Raw genomic sequence first — 16684 nt, 5'->3', positions numbered from 1 at the left:
CTGGTACATTCTGTTAACGTTCTGTTCTTCTCACTTCCCTCATCCCTGTGGTGACCCATAAGAGAGGACATTTTAGAATGTCCCAAGTGAGTTCCTATGCATTAAATCTAGCAGGAAAGGGGCACCTGGGTGGCTCAGTTGGTTAAATGTCTGCCCCGGGGTCCTGGGATCAAGCCCCAAGTCCGGCTCCCTGCTCAGCAGGGAGTCTGCTTCTCCCTCTGCTCCTCACCCCACTCATGCTCTCTCTCTCTCTCAAATAAATGAATAAAAAATCTTTAAAAAAAAAAATCTAGCAGAAAATACAATGACACCACCTGTCAATCCCTGACATTGATTGACTTTATGAGATATAATAAATAAAAAGTCGTTCTGTCTTTAGAATGGCTATAAGGGCTCAAAATCTTGCTTTCTCTCCACAGAGTATAATATACTATATGGTAACGTCCCCCAAACTTCTCTCCTGGATCAAAAACGAATCCCTTCTGAAGTCTCTGCAGCCCTTTGCCAAGTGGCATTACATCGAGCGTGACCTTGCCATGTTCAACATTAACGTTGATGATGACTACGTCCCGTGTCTCCAGGGGATAACCCGCGCCAGCTACTGTAACGTTTATCTAGAATGGATTCAGTACTGTGCACAGAAGAGACAAGAGGTAGGTCAGGGAGGTGGGGGCCAGAGGTGTTGGGTTAAATATAAAACACAAGGAGCATTTATAAAGTCCACCTCTTGTAATACTGTATGGTAGACGATAATAACATAGTGGAGAGAGAACATTGGTATTTGGATAAATGTTTATTTAACACTTAAGCAAAATTTTAAAGGAAGAAGTCATATACCTTGTCTCCAGTGAAGGAGCCTTGAAGGTGTATCTCCCTCTCTACTGTTCTCAGGCATAGTGCAGTTTTAAGCCTCTGGCATGGCTTCAAACTCTGGAAACTTCTTTGTGTAGAGCTGCTTTTTGAGATTTCCATACAAAGGATATCTGTGCTGAAATGCAAAGGAGTTACTGGACGTATTGAATCGTGGACAGGCAACCAATCTGTTTAGCAATCAAGATGGTCCAACCCACTCACACAGTTGTGTCTCTTGTGCATTATTGCTCCCGTGCGGGGGACACTTCTGGAGATGAATGCAGCCTCTTAGAAATGAAACCAAGGACAATGACGGCTTCTCAAAAGAAGAGGAGGAGGGTTGGCAAGGAGGAGGAGCCAAGGGGAGGAGAGAGGGAAGGAAAGCAAAGGGAGGGAGTTGGTTAACCTTGCTTCCTGGGGTTTGAAAAGCTGGATCAGGATGCCATTGATGGAGACAGTAGATTCAAGTTGAAAACAAGCTCCTCAGTAGTGAAGTATGTCACCTGATGACTTGTGGGGACAAACCAAATTACGACCCTAATCCAGGTCCTTGACCTTTTCGTGAGTGATTGAAAACAGGTTGTCGAAGGAGCAGGGACAGAATCTGCTTTCTCCAGATGCAGCAAGGAGAATGTGTGCTGATTTCTTAACCCCTGCTTGGCCTGTTCAGGTGGTTGAGGTATTCAAAGAATCTATCGGTATCCCTAGCTATCCTTGTGATAGTGCTCTTCTTTCCTCATTTCATTCATGAAATCATTTCATTTCTCTTGTGAAAGCTATTTTGACTCTTTCTTCTGCATTTCCCCCACCCCTTTTTTAAGCTGACTTTGGATGACGTCTTTAATTTAGCTGTTTATTGTGGACTTATGGTCAATTCAGGGCTCCTCGTTGTAGGGAAAACAGAAAACCCTCACCTGCCCATGATTCCTGTACTCCTTCCCTCCCTGCTAGTCACACCCCTGCCCTGTGGTAAGGTGGGCATTCATTTGTAAGCTCCCCCCATCCTCACCTGTGAAGTGCCATATTCAAAATTCCAGAGAATTAGGTCAGCAAGGCACATGGTAGCCTCTTTTCTCCCCTAAAGTAGCTTCCTCATTTCAAATTTTTTTCCATGTCCAACCACAAGAGAAAGTGTTTCAGGAATCAGAGGGTTCTCCATCCCTGGGGCATGCTACTGGACCAAGTGACCACAGTGGCTGACTTGCAAAGCCCCCTGGGATATGATTCTGTGTCGGTGCATGGTGGAACCCTGGGGAAAGTTGAATTAGCATCCTTGCTCTTTCAGCCCTCCAAGAACCTGGACAGCGATGAGGACTCTCCTTTAGTGACCCTGTCCTTTGCCCTGTGCATCCTGGGGAGGAGAGCTCTGGGAACGGCAGCCCACAACATGGCTCTCAGGTACGTGAAGGAACAGTTGGTACAGACACCAGGATTTTATGTTTTTGACAGATTTTTGTCAGTCATTTTCTTTATTTTAAAGTTGGACTGCTTATGTAGATAGTTCTTGCCATAATAAATTATGCTGGGCTCATAAGGAGGCTTTTGGATCACTGTGACCTTTGGGAGTTCTACGTTTGGAAATGGCACTAATACAGAGTAGCTAAATCCCCAGGATTCTGGGTACAGGACCTTCTGTGTTACAGGGGTCCTGGTGGATTTGCTGGAAAGATGAAATGAAATCATTTATAGGAATTACCTAGCCTGGTCTCTAGCAAAATTAATGCTTAATAAAGGTCTGTTCCCAGGGCGCCTGGTTGGCTCAGTCGGTTGAGCGTCCAACTCTTGCTTTTGGTTCCGGTTGTGATCTCAGGGTCATGTGATCAAGCCCCAAGTCGGGCTCCATGCTCAGCGTGGAATCTGCTGGAGATTCTCTCTCCCTCCTCCTCTCCCTCCCACCCCCCATGCTTGCGCTCACACTCTTGCTCTCTCTCTCTCAAATAAATAAATCTTAACAAAAAATAAAGTTGGCGTTCCCTTTCCCTGTTTTTCCACACAAAAGAAAAGCATCACGTCTGTGCTCTAGTCCAGACTACCCTGCCCTGTCTCTGTGGGGCTTTGATTAATTGGATGTCCCTTTGGCTGTTTCTTCAAGCTCTCTTCTACCAGATCTTCCTGCCCTGTATGTAAATAACTCAGGTTTCTCTCCTTTTTTAAACAGTTGAGCTATAATTGACATATAACTTTGTATTAGTTTCATAATGATTCAATATTTGTATATATTGCAAAATGAGCACCGCCATAAGTCTAGTTAATGTGCATCACCATATGTATTTTTATTATGTTACAAACCTTTTATCTTGTGATGGGAACTTTTAAGATTTACTCTCTTAGCAACTTTCAAGTATGTGATACAGTATCATTAACTAGAGTCATGACGCCATACATTACATCCCATGACTTATTTATCTATGACGAAGTTGGTGCCTTTTGCCCACCTTCACCCCCATTTCGTATGTCCCCCCGCCACGCCCACCCCAGCACCCACCAGTCTGTTCTCTGTATCTATGAGCTTGGTTTTTTCATTTTGTTTTTTTAGATTCTATATACGTAAGATCATACGGTATTTGCCTTCCTCTGACTGACTTCACTTAGCATAATGCCCTCAAGGTCCATCCTTGTTGTCACAAATGGTAGGATTTCCTTCTTCTTCTTTTTTTTTTTTTAAGATTTTATTTATTTATTTGACAGAGAGAGACACAGCGAGAGAGGGAACACAAGCAGGGGGAGAGGGAGAGGGAGAAGCAGGCTTCCCGCCGAGCAGAGAGCCCGATGCGGGGCTCAATCCCAGGACCCTGGGATCTTGACCTGAGCTGAAGGCTGACGCTTAACAACTGAGCTACCCAGGCACCCCAGATTTCCTTCTTCTTATGGATGAATAATATTTCCAAGTTTCTCTTCTTAAAGAACAAAAACAAAGTTAAATCCTCTCCTGGCCTTTTCACCCTCCACCCTCTATCACCCAGTCTTCTCTTGCATTCACAAACAAGCTCTGGAAGTTTCCGTCACCAATGACACAGAGCTCACTGGCCCCCACCACCCCGCTGCCAGTTTGCCTTCTGCTCCTGCTACTCCCATGAAGCTACTGTCATGAAATGGTGTTCTTATCGCCAGGATCACTGGCCGTTTCAGACTTCTCCTTGGGTACTTAGCACCAGGGGCCGGGTGTTCTAGATTCTGCTCGTCCGTCAGGATCACCTCAATGGGTACACATTAAAGTCTCCTGGGGGGCTTTTAAATATCCTGGTGCCCAGGCCCTACCCCAGTCCAGACGAGTGACATCAGAATCCCTGTTGGTGGGTGCAAGCATGAGGATTACTCACACCCCCCCCACCCCCCAATGATTTCAGTGTGTGGCCAAGGCTGAGCATCATACAGAACCAGGGAGCTCAAAAAGCAGCTCCATGTAGGCTCCCCTCACTGGTTTCTCCTCTGCTTGCACTTTCTTCGGGATTTCTGTATCATACCGTTGACACCAGGTTCTTTTGATACTCAACTGGAGTGAGTGTTCGTAGGCCGGATTATAATCTTCTGAAGGGCAAAACCCATGCACGTATTGACTTAACCTTCACAAGCCCTGGTGAGTCCAGGGTGCCCTCCTTCAGGGGACGGCGGGGAGCCAGGGCACCATGCTGTGGAAGGGCATCAGCTGTTACGTGTTGTGCATCGGTAAGGGGTGAAGTGGTGTGGTTGGCGTGTCTCTTCATTTCCCTCTGGAGGCCATAGCCTTGAGTCACTCAGAGGTAAAGATCAGCACTGAGGTAGTCAGAACATGTGACAGCTATTGCCTCAACTCCCACATCTCCGAATTTCCTGATTTTCTTCACAGGTGAGAGAAGCGACTTACACGTTAGTGCTGAGCTAAAACCTTTTCTAGGAAATACCCCAGGGAGGGAGCTGATGGGCTTCTCCTGCCTGACTCAGCATCCTGCTATGACCCTGGGCCGTTCCCTCTGTGGTCTATTGTCTGGGGCCTAATTTAATGATGGAAAGCCTAGCAGGAGGCTCAAAGGTAGGCTTTGTAAAAACAGGATGATGTGGCTACAGCAGGGGCTCCTCAGGAAACTGTAAGGAGGGAATGCAGTTGGGGAAGGGCTTCAGAGGATTCTGGAATCACCGTCTTCAGATAATCCTAGCATCCAGGCAAGCAATCTTTTGTTTGATCCATTTGAAGTCGGTTTTTTTAAACAAATAAATTCTGAATTTTCTGTACAAATTGCAGATAAAATGCTTCAGGGGTTTATTATCTCAGTTCCCACCTAAGCGATTTGCAAAGACTTCTTCAATCTTGCTCTTCGTGTAGCTTGTTCAATTATTCCTGATCCAGGTGTTTCTTGCCTGGTCTGCTTTATTTATTTTTTTTCTTGATTAAGCACCAGGCTCAACAGCTGCTTTTTTAAACCTTGAGTTGATGGGATTTTCTTTGTTTCAAACAGTTTCTCATACTCAGTGTCAGCTCTGCTCGTTCCAAACATAGTGGTGAGATAAATCTGGGAATAATATTCTCGGTACTCTGAGGAAAGATTTGATTATCTGGGACTGGTTCCCTTTACTAAGCGGTCCCACACCACAGCAAAATCCTGTGGCATGCTTTCATTTCAGTCCAAAGACCAATAAAGGTAACTGATTTCACACACCGCCCTGGCCCAGTGGTTCCTGGGCCTGACGTCCGTGAAGTTCTGACTTGGTTGTGTCGTGGGACGTGGGGAGGGATGCAGCATGAGGGGAGGTGAGACGGAGCATGACAGGGCCCCCACCTCTACTTCACCCGAACAGCTGTGCTCTATATTTTATATGCTAGAATTCAATAACTGGTTTTGCTTGCAAAAAAAAAAAAAAGAAAATGATTCCATAGCTCAAAAAATGTTTAAATGTAATTTTTATAGATATAATCAAATGGCTCTCCAAAAGAGCTGCCCCAATTCGTAATCTAACCAAGAGTGTTTTGCCATATCCTCACTAATGCTGGAGATTCGGTCTTTAAATTTTCTAGTCTCATGGGTGAAATATTATCTTTCTCATTTGAATTTGCATTTCTATTATTAATAGTGAGGTAAGGATCATTTTACATATTTATTGGCCACATATTTTTTGTGTGAATTGCCTGCCTATTTATGTGCTTTACCCATTTTTATTAGGCTCTTACTGAGTTTTGGGAGGTATTCTCTCATATTATGATCTTAATATGTGTTAAAAATATTTTCTATCAAGGTGCACTTGTCTTTTATTTTTATCTATAACACCTTTTTAAAAAATTATAATTTCAGGATTTTGTGTCTTTCTTAAAAGTGTTGTTTTTTTTTATTTTTCAGCTCCAGGATATAAAAATAATACCCCCTATTTTCTTTCTTTTTTTTTTTAAAGATTTTATTTATTTATTTGACAGAGAAAGACACAGCAAGAGAGGGAACACAAGCAGGAGGAGTGGGAGAGGAAGAAACAGGCTTCCTGCTGAGCAGGGAGCCCAATGTGGGGCTTGATCCCAGGACCCTGGGATCATGACCTGAGCCAAAAAAGGTAGACGCTTAACCGGTTGAGCCACCCAGGCGCCCAATACCCCCTATTTTCCTCTGATACTTCTATAGTTTTACTTCTTTCCATTTTTGTTTTGAATTCTGTCAGGTCTTGGGATTTGATTTTACTCTACCTTTTAGGTAATTAGCTACCTTGTTATATTTTCATGGATTCTAGCAGAGCACATGAGACTCCTGGGTCAGAGACAAAGGGCCTTATTTCTCATAGCACAGGGGCAGCATGAGATTCAGCGTGTTTGTTTCTGTTTCTCTTGCCCCCAAGGCCCACAGGAATGGTGCAGAGCACCATTTTCCAAGACAGGAGAAGAGCACTTAGCTCAAGGAACCAGCCATTTTGTAGCAGAGAGAGATGCCATTTCATCCCTCAAGGATGCTCACTGCAAACATGGTGCTGGGGAATAGCCTGGGTCTTGCATTCTTGGCAAAGCAGTAGGATATGTTGGAGAATGAGCCCACTAGACTACTGGCTCCCAACAAATTCAAGTAAAATGTATTTTCATACGTGATGGGAGATAGGGATCCATTTTTTTTTTTTCCCCAAACGGATAGCTAATAGTCCAATACCATTTGCTAAGTAACTCCTCATTAGTGATTCAGTCAGTTTAAAAACACCACTAACTTGAAATACCCCTTTTGCCATATGCTACATTCCCATTCATAGGTGGTACACTTCTGGATTTACATGTCTGTTAAAGTGATCCATCTCTCTGTTCTGATAACAAAACCATACTGTTTCGTTTCCTAGAGTGATAACATTGTTTTGATATCTGGTAAGTCTAGTCCCCCTGTTTTTGCTTTTGCCTTGTTGTTTTGTGGTGGGTGCTATTCTTGCTCATGTTCTCCTCGGATGAAATTTAGACGCACATTTTATAGAAAGCTCTGCTGGCATTTTGATCGACATTGTATTGAATTGGCAGATTGAGAAAAATACGAACATCATTCAGTAACATGGTGCATCTTTGTGATCATTCCGTTTTTTAAGTGTCTTTCAGGAAACTTTTGTCATTTTTTTGAGATTTGTAATCTCTTAATGGATCATTTCTAGATATTTTATAGGTTTATTGTGATTGGGAATAGAATCTTTCTTTCCTGTCACATTTTTAATTGGTTACTGCTGGCATATGGGAAAGTGATTTCTTTTTTTATTTGATCTCATTTGGGGCACCCCTATGAACTCTGTTATAAACATAATATTCCAATTAATTCTCTTTAATTTTCTGGTGGGAAGACATATCTACAAATAATGACAGTTATGGCTTTTTTTCTCCCCGGTATTTACCTTCAGTTCTTTTTCTTATTTCATTGGCTATGACCTCCAGGGCAGTGTTGGAAATGGGCATCTGTGTTAGTTTCCTATTACTTCTGGAACTAATTACCACAAACTTGGTGGGTTAAAGCAACATAAATTAATTGCTGTAGAGTTTTGGAAGTCAGAAGTCCAAAATGGGGTTCACTAGGCTAAAATCAGGGTATCTGTTGGACTGCATTCCTGCTGGAGGCTCTAAGGGGAGAGTCCATGCCCTGTTCTAGAGGCTGCCTCTTGTTCCAACTTTCAGGCCAGCAGTGCAGCATTTTTTATCTCTGTCTGACTCAAACTCTTCTCCTGCTTCCCTCTTTCCCTCACAAGGATCCTGTGAGTACATTGGGCCCACCCAGATAGTCCGGGATAATCTCCCCATCTCAAAATTCTTAATCATATCTGCAATATGTATGATGTATTCCCAGGTTCCAGGGATTAGGATATGGACATCTTTGGGGGCCCCTTATTCTGCCTACCACAGCATCCGTGCCTTAATCCACATGTTACAGGGAACAAGAGTAATATTTAAGCATTAAAAAGTAAGGTTTGTTTTAGGTTTGTAATAGACCATTTTATCAAGCCGGGGAGTTTCCTCCTCTTCCTGGTAATGAAACTTTTATCAGGAAAGGATGTTGAATTATTTTAAAATGTGGGGCACACATTCAGATGATATTGTTCTCCTTAAATCTATTAAAGTTATGAGTTACATTAATAGAGTTCTTCTTGCTGAAATATCCTTAAAATTCTGAGATAACCTCTATTTGGTCATGATATATTATTCTTTTTATACAATGATGAATTCAACTTGCTAATTTTTTTCTTAGAGAGCGGGAGAGGGGAGAGGTGCAGAGGGAGAGGGAGAGAGAGAATCTTAAGCAGGCTCCAACACCCAATGCAGAGCCTGTTGTGGGGCTCTATCTCACAGCCCTGAGATCATGACCTGAGCTGAAATCAAGAGTCAGATGCTAACTGACTGAGCCACTCAGGTGCCCCACAACTTGCTAATGTTTTATTTAGTGTAGTTACCTCTATGTTCAAAGTATGTGTGGCCCATGACCTGTGTGTGTGTGCATGTGTGCAATCTACCCTTATGTAATTTTAAAATCAGGAATATGCCCTTAGGTGTACTTTACGAGACCTCATGGGTCATTTTCACATATTTAATGTTAAGGAGTTAACAGAGGATTTTCGAACACTGACTCCCCAGAGGGGTCTTACACAGCAGCCTAACACAAGTCATAAGCTCTGCTTTATTTGATGGATTTGTTGGGGAAATATTTTTGACTTTACAACAGTGACACAGCATTGGTGGAAATCCTCAAGAAATAAAAATATCTACATGCAAAATTAGAGAGAATGAGTAAATTGAGAATCACCTTAAATGATACGCTGAATGAAAGCGAGCCAAGAGCACAAGTATATACAATGTCTTAAAATAAAATGTCAGTGTGTTTTGGAGAGAGAATGGTTAATATGGATGTACCAAGCAAATACTGGTAATTTTTTTTAGATTTGGAGTTTGAGGCCCATCTTCTTTGGAGAACTGCTTCTCCCACTGAAGAAAGGCACATATCCATAAAGGGATGCTTTAGCAGGAAGTCAAAATAGTTTCCCTGACCCCAAGCTAAAACATAGTTTGATTGCTATCTTCAATTACATGGAAAGTGGTGAGTGGATCATGGCCAGTTCTCCATTTATAGAGACAAAGGTGAGAAGATGGTGGCATTTTATAGCAGCAACATGTTTGCTTAAAGAAGAAATATTACCGGCTCTTGGAGGAGACTAGGGTCCCAAGAGGATAGTGAACCTCAAGATCAACATAGTCTCGAAAAACGGTCGGCAAACAAGCCAGCCATAGGTATGCTATGCCAAGCCCTGTGCAGGAGACTGAGGGCCCTCACGTGGGTCACTGTTGTGGTCTGAGGTCACAGCTGCCATTTGCCCACCCCTCTCACCACAGTGGACGGAGGAAAACAGTGTTCTTCAGAAATCCCAGGACACGATCTCAGTTTCTTCTCCCAAGCTTCCATTGGAGATGATGCCTAAATGAGGGCCAGGCATCCTACAGGATCATCTTGCAGAACAAGATTGAGGTCCCCTTGCTCGACCGTGGTTGGAAACTCAGAAGCTAGAATCTAGGAGAGAAAGAGACAAAGTAAACATCATGCAAGATCCTGATTAAAATTAGGTCATCCAGCTCAAATCAGAATCTTGGAGCATGTAGAAAACCTGTAAGTTTAAAGCATAGGAAAGAATTTGTAACCTAGAAAAAGGAGCAAGCATTTCTAGGACCTTTATTTGTAATACTGCATGGGAAGGTCTTCTACCTTGGCCTGGTGTATGGGCTCCACTCTGTGGTCCTGACTCCCTTCCTTCTCTGATATGGCTAGATGTCTTTAGGAGACACCCAGATTCTCTGGTCCCCTGAGTCCCAGATCTCAGGATTACCTGGGCAGCTTGATCAGAATATAGACCCCAGATCCCCTCACAAACCACCAACTGAGGATCTTCAGGAACTGGGTCAGGAAATCTACTTTCGATGTTGAATGGCTGCCTTGTGCCTGACTCCTGTGGTCCCAAGGCTGGCTTCGGGAAGCACTTTCACTGGCTAATGGCAGTTCACCCGTCGATATGGAGGCTCAGGAACACAGAAGTGTTGGGTGTTAAAACATCATGAGCTCAAATGTATTTTTATTTTTTAATTTTTTTTAGATTTTATTTTTTATTTATTTGACAGAGAGAGACACAGCGAGAGAGGGAACACAAGGGGGAGTGGGAGAGGGAGAGGGAGAAGCAGGCTTCCCGAGGAGCAGGGAGCCCGACTCGGGGCTCGATCCCAGGACCCTGGGATCATGACCTGAGCCGAAGGCAGACGCTTCACTGACTGAGCCACCCAGGGACCCCTCAAATGTACTTTTAAAAAGCTTTTCATCAAATCTTGCCTTTTAATGATTTCTCGCTTGGGAATTACTCTTTCATCATTTGTTTGGGATTTAGTTGAAAAAACATCACTGAAGGCCACACCCTTACTTTCCTGTTATTAGGTGGGATTCTGCAGCATAAACATCCTTTGGTTTATTTCCGAAGCTTATGCTAAAATGAGACTAAAGGTAGCAGCGAACACTTACGTACGTATGGGGGACAGTGCTCAGTGCTTGATGCGAGTTTACACATTCTGTCCTCTATGGAAGCTTGAGACATGATGAGGTAGGTACTGTTACTGGCCCCGTTTTTACAGCTGGAAAAACCAGGGCACAGAGAAGTGACTGGCGTAGTGTTTCACCATGGTGGAGTCCTGCCCAGCCTCCAGAGTCCTGTTCCTGACCACCACTCTGTGCCACCATTAACCCCGTCTACTCTGTAGGAATTCCTCAGATCGCCCCTATCCCTGCGGCAAGCATCCCCACCCTCCTCACATCCCTAAGCTTTCTTTGTGGATGGCTCCTGCCTGGGGTTGTACTGCCGAGAGCTGCTGAAGGTGCATGCTGATGTGCCTCTCGGCTCCCAAAGCTCATGGTGGTCCATGCTCAGGGATGCTCCACCCTCTGTCCTGCTGGCCCGGGCCCTCTCCAATGGGAGTTACTTCTGCCTTGTGCTCTCAATGTTCCCGCTGTCTTGAACTTGTCTTCTGCATCTTTCAGGACTCAGGCATGGGTCCCGGGGGACAGATGAATGCTGGACATTGGGGTGGATTTGTTCTCTCCCCCCACTGACCCGTGTCCATTGTCCTGAAACCACACTTGTGCACCCAGTCCCCAATGTAAAGAGATCTTAGCCAGCCCCTCACCCGGCCTCCACATCTCCCTGGACAAGCCTGATTTTAAGGATGAACACAGAAAGAAAAAGATGATAATGAGGACAAGGGACTTGCCAGTATCAACAAGTATCAGAGCCAAAATTGAAGCTTGGGTTTAGGTTTCTGGCTCCCAGCTCTTTGGGGCCATAGGTGCCTCTCTGTGTGGTACCTGAACTCTAAAACCTAGTGAAGCACCTTGATCCTACCTGAGGGATGCCATTGCTTTCTGTCAGAGTGCTCTTCACCAGGTAGGAGGTAGCTGGGATCCAGGGGCTGGTTTGATTTTAAAGCCGATGGACTAGCTTCAAGAACTAGTTCATTCTAACAGAGCCTCTGGGCTGGTCTGTAAGAAGATGGTCCAGTTACACACTCTCAACGCAAGGCTGGGTTTCCTGGATGGGTGGGGAAGCAGAAGGCAGCCGTGGCTTTGCTCTGATGCGTCTTCCGTGGCATGAGATACAGAGTATTTGTTCCCACCTGTCTTACCCTCTTTCTTATCCCTTTCTGGCCTGTTTCCTCTTAAAGGAAAGGGCTAGAATAATATATCTTGTGCAAGCACCCACGAGAATGAGTTGAGCTAATGTGATGGAAAGGGCTTAGTAATCCACAAACCATCAGAGAAATGGAAATTATCAACCTCTGTCTCACTTCCTGTTGCTCAGAGGCGGTGCTAGTCACCTGGACCATTGTTGTTCGTTAGTACTGGGAGTGGGAGTGGATCTTTAGCTGGAGAATATGGCTGGGGTGGTGGAATTAGCCACAAAACCAGGGCAGGTTGCTGAATTGCACAGAGGGAGTAAAGCACACGAAGGCATGCTGGGCTCCCGAGCTGGATGTGCTCTCTGAGCCTGGAGTACCGACTGAGGAGGACAGGCCCAGCTCCCTATGCAGCTCCGTTACTAATCGGTAAGCACAGGGAAACCCAGCCTGCAAATCACACTTAATTGTTCGCATATGGTCTACCAGCTCTCCGTTTACTGCGAGATGCGCAGCAACAGAAGGCCCTTCGCGATGCTGAGCTGTAAACACACAGTCTATGGGCCTGTTTGGAAAGGAGCGAAAATGAACAAATCAGTCATTGTTCTGGAGAGCCCACTGCAAGTCCTGCAGGAACTATCCTGGCATTAAAGTTGTTTCCCCCCAAACCCTAAAATTCATTAAGCCAGGATCCAAGATAATGACCCCATTGTCCAAAACTGGAAATCTGTAACCTCCCTCACGTGGTGCTTTTTCTCAGGAAGAGCAGCTTCTCAGCAGAGGCACGATGAACCTTTGGGCTGCGTGGTTCTTTGTTGCTTTGTTGCAGCAAACCTGCCTGACTTCTCCCCACTAGGTGACAGAACACACCACCGCCCTCCTCCCTGCCCCAGTTGTGACATACAAAAAGGTTTCCAAATGGCCCCCAGGGGCCCAAATTGCCAGCAGTTGAGAACCAGTGAGAGAAGGTAGAGATGAGGGATGGGCTAAGCCCATCAGTGATGTTGAACAAAAGTGGGGCTTAGAGGGGCATAAGCAACCTCAGACTAGAACAGAGCCAGGAGGAAGACTCTGTAAATAAAGAAAGCGGAGTTACAAGACGGTGAAAACAAACAGCCTTTGCTTCGACTGGCCATCCTCAAATTGTCCTTGCTGTGAAAGGTGATGGCGAGGGTGCTGAGATGAGCAAGACCAGTTAAAGCGTAAGCCTCGGGCCGAGCTCACACACCGGCAGTGGCCGGCTCTGCAAGTGACAGCCACAGCCTCAAGCCAGAAAACAGCCTTTTCTAGAGGGGCTGGGAGCAACGGTGCTTAAGTACCAACGACCCCAGCCTCTCATCCATAGGCGTCAGCAGCAGTTATGTCATCGTTCATAGGAAGCTGGGTCAGGAACCAGAAAGACAAGCACAGGGAGTTTGAGCAATCAGAGTATCATTGGAGACCCAGCTTTATGGTCGTTGGTGTCTGCTGGGGCTGCAGAGTCATGCCAAGCTAGAGGCTGGAACGTCTGTTCTAACGCACACATGCACACACACACACGTGTACACACACACACACGTGCACACACACATGCACACACACGTGCACAAATGCACATGTCGTGAGAAAGGCAAGATCATGACTCCAGTCCTTGGCCTGGGGAGTGTGGATGGAACCTTGCAGGAGAGGGGCTCAGGGCCAAGCGGGAAGCAGTGCAGACGGAGTCCCTCTCACGGAGTCAGCTGGAGGGCCAGGACACTAGATGTGTTCTTGGGTTGAGCGGCGTGGTCTTACAGCCTAAACAGTACATACCAGTCTTTTCCCTTAAAAGGAAAATGCACTCAAGCACTAGCTACTCATCATCATATTAAGGAGTAATATTTTTCTAGTGCTCTTTTTACTGAAATTTTAGCCTGCATTTAGTGCCTTGGAAGCCCATGCTTATCTCCGCACCGTGGTCTTTGGCTCTCTACGTGTGCATATGCGTCTTTAACACACGATTATACACGTATCCAGTTTCTTCTGGGACCCGGTCTGCCTTGGCCTCTACCTAATCCCACACATCTGGACACAGTTGCCCCTGCATGGGTGATTGCCTGGCCAACAGACTCTGTGATAGAACAGGTGAGACAACATGTCTCACTACTATCCCAGGTCGGGTGGGGGGAGTTGGAGGGGGGATCGGGGGTGGCTGTTTAGTCCCCATGAAGGCCAACCTTGCTTGACTCAGATATGGTACTCTTTCCCCACTCCAGCTCTTGGCCTGGGGGTGGGAGCTCGGTATCGCTCAGTGGAATCTTAAAAAGACAAAGCACTATGAAGCTCCAAATCCGAAACGTGCTGCAGGTGTCCCAGAGACCTGGCTCTGCCCCTCAGAGCCCTCCCCAGCTCATCACATCCCTCTGCCTTCCTCCTCTTCATTCTCTTAAGGATAATGAAACACCTTTCTTTCAGGATGCCGTTACCTTTAAGGTGCTAGGGATAATACCGCCAGTCCAGTGGAATTCTGATTCAGGATTTGTTTCCTACATTGAGAATCATTTTAAAAGAACAGCATTAGGTCTGACATCATTTTCTCCCCCCAAAAATGACAAGCATGTGTTGCCGGGGGCCTTCGCATGGAGGGGGTGTTTTCCCTCCTGATGAGTAAGCAGTCTGTGGTTTCCCTGCACCTGCACTGAGCAAACGAGAGCCTGGCGCCTTGAACTCCTTGCTCTGCTCTCTGGTCTGCAGGGGCCACTCTGGTTATCTGGGTGAGTCCCTTAATCTTCCTTTGCCACCATCCCCATCCCCATGTCTGGAGGAGTGTTTTGTCTTCCTGTGTGTGCAAGCAACATGGCATTCCTAATCCTTTTCAGAAGAAGACCCACCCATGTCCTGCTGCTTAGCTGCTCCTTCTCAGTGCTTAGCTCCCATCTGATGACAGGGGCATTTTCGGATGTTTTCAGCCAACAGCAGGTAGTACTCATTACTGTAAAGCTTCTGCTCTTTGCATTCGCCCTGCTGCATCCCAGCCCTGCTGTCTTGTAGCTCCCTCCTCGGTGCCTCCCAGGTGGTCGCTAAAGCTCGCAGCCCCAGGAAGTCTTTGTTCCGTGAGAGGAGAGCCTTTTGAGAAGGCTGCCTCCCGGAACTCTTTCTGGAAGTTTCTGGGCTCCTCCAGACCACAGCATCCTGAGCCCCACCTGCCTAGACCTCAGCTACTTCCGTTTCCCACAGTCTGCTCTGACTCGAGTCCTCGGCATCCCTCTCAAGAGAGTTCCAGAAGGAAATTAATGATAGTGGTACATTTTGCCACGAAATGCTAAAATAGCCATCAGTTGGAATGATTCCCCTGACGTGCAGGTCTAATGTGCTGTGTTGAATCAAAAGTCTGGCTCGGTGAGCCAACTCATTAAATCCTTACGAACAGCCATCCTCAGAGATTGTCCTTCTCACACATTTTTCTGCTCATTCTGTCCCAGTTCAGCCCTATCAGGACTGCTTTTGCTTTATACCCACCTCATAACCACCTCAATAAGAGGCCAGGGTTGTTTGACTGAGTATACTCGTGGAAATAAAGTAGGAAGAACACCTCTTCCTGTTCCCATTGTACAGGATCCATTGCCTTCCCAAAGCCGGGTTCCCCGATGTTCATCCCAACTGTAAAGTGCCCAGACCGTGGGAGATTTCCCTTGGGTGGACTCTTGTGTTCTCGATCCAGGCAATGCTCAACTATGTGCAGGAAATGGAAGGCGAGCAGGAAAAGCCTGGAAATGGGAAAACCCGGATAATCCTGAGAAACCCTTCGGTCATTCATTTTAACCGCCCCCCCACCCCCCCCATGAGGCCACTTCCACAGTCATTCACCCAAGGGTGCGGCTGGGAAGCGGATGTGCTCGGAGAATCGGAATGGCCCATTTGAAATTCTACTGGGTTTCATTTTCTTCCTCTCCACCCTGTGGTAGAATCCAGTTTTTATTACGAGTCACGTAGCCTGCCAGTGATACTGAGAAACCAAAGGAGAACAGCACACTCTCTGGGCTGTTCCCCAGGGGGCCCTGTCAGTCACCCCCTGAGAAGGGCACCGCTGGGAGTCCTGGAACAGACCAGCCGCACGCGGAGGCTCGCAGTGACCAGGACCTGCACCCTCACTCTTGGAGCTCAACATGAGGGACTCGGGGGCAGGGGGCCACGGTTTCTGAGGCTGGCCATTCTGCCCGTTGTTGGGAGGCTCTGGGCATCGGTGCACTCCGCCTCAGACAGCCTTTGCAAGGCATGACGGTCATTCTTGACATGACAGATGGGAGCCTCAGACCTTGCTCAGAGTGACAGGTTTCTGAGCACTGTTCAGTGTGAGCGAACGGTAAGTCGAACTTTGCTTTACAGCTTGGATTCTTTCCTGTATGGCCTTCACGCCCTCTTCAAAGGTGACTTCAGAATCACAGCACGAGACGAGTGGGTATTTGCCGACATGGACCTTCTGCATAAGGTTGTTGCTCCGGCCATCAGGATGTCCCTGAAGCTTCACCAGGTAAAAAAATAAAAAAGTTTTAAAAAATTCATTTTTTTAAAAAAAGGTAAGTCTGAAACATTAGGGAGCAAACAAGACATTTCAGGTCCCTTTTCTTGGCATGACATTTGTGAGTGGGTATGTTACTTGGGTAACTAAGCATTGAGGCCACCCAGATATTCTTTTTTTTTTTTTATTTTTTTTATTCTTATGTTAATCCCCATACATTACATCATTAGTTCTAGATGAAGTGTTCCATG

The 16684-nt window shown here is 46.0% G+C and overlaps 1 protein-coding gene across 5 annotated transcripts in view; it reads left to right on the top strand.

Annotated features, from left to right (window-relative positions):
• PCNX2 (pecanex 2) overlaps window positions 1–16684 on the top strand; it is a 316535-nt gene that overhangs the window by 287095 nt on the left and 12756 nt on the right. For all 5 annotated transcript variants that reach the window (XM_081824289.1, XM_081824287.1, XM_081824288.1 and 2 more), the window contains 3 exons: window positions 420–653; window positions 2138–2250; window positions 16301–16445. In XM_081824289.1, the coding sequence (XP_081680415.1) occupies window positions 420–653; window positions 2138–2250; window positions 16301–16445 (492 nt within the window). The remainder of the gene's footprint in view (window positions 1–419; window positions 654–2137; window positions 2251–16300; window positions 16446–16684) is intronic.

This window comes from Leptonychotes weddellii, chromosome 6, assembly GCF_054177405.1.
Source record: "Leptonychotes weddellii isolate Sample4059 chromosome 6, ASM5417740v2, whole genome shotgun sequence".
Classification (NCBI taxonomy): Eukaryota; Metazoa; Chordata; class Mammalia; order Carnivora; family Phocidae; genus Leptonychotes; species Leptonychotes weddellii.
This window is presented reverse-complemented; position numbering and strand designations above follow the sequence as displayed.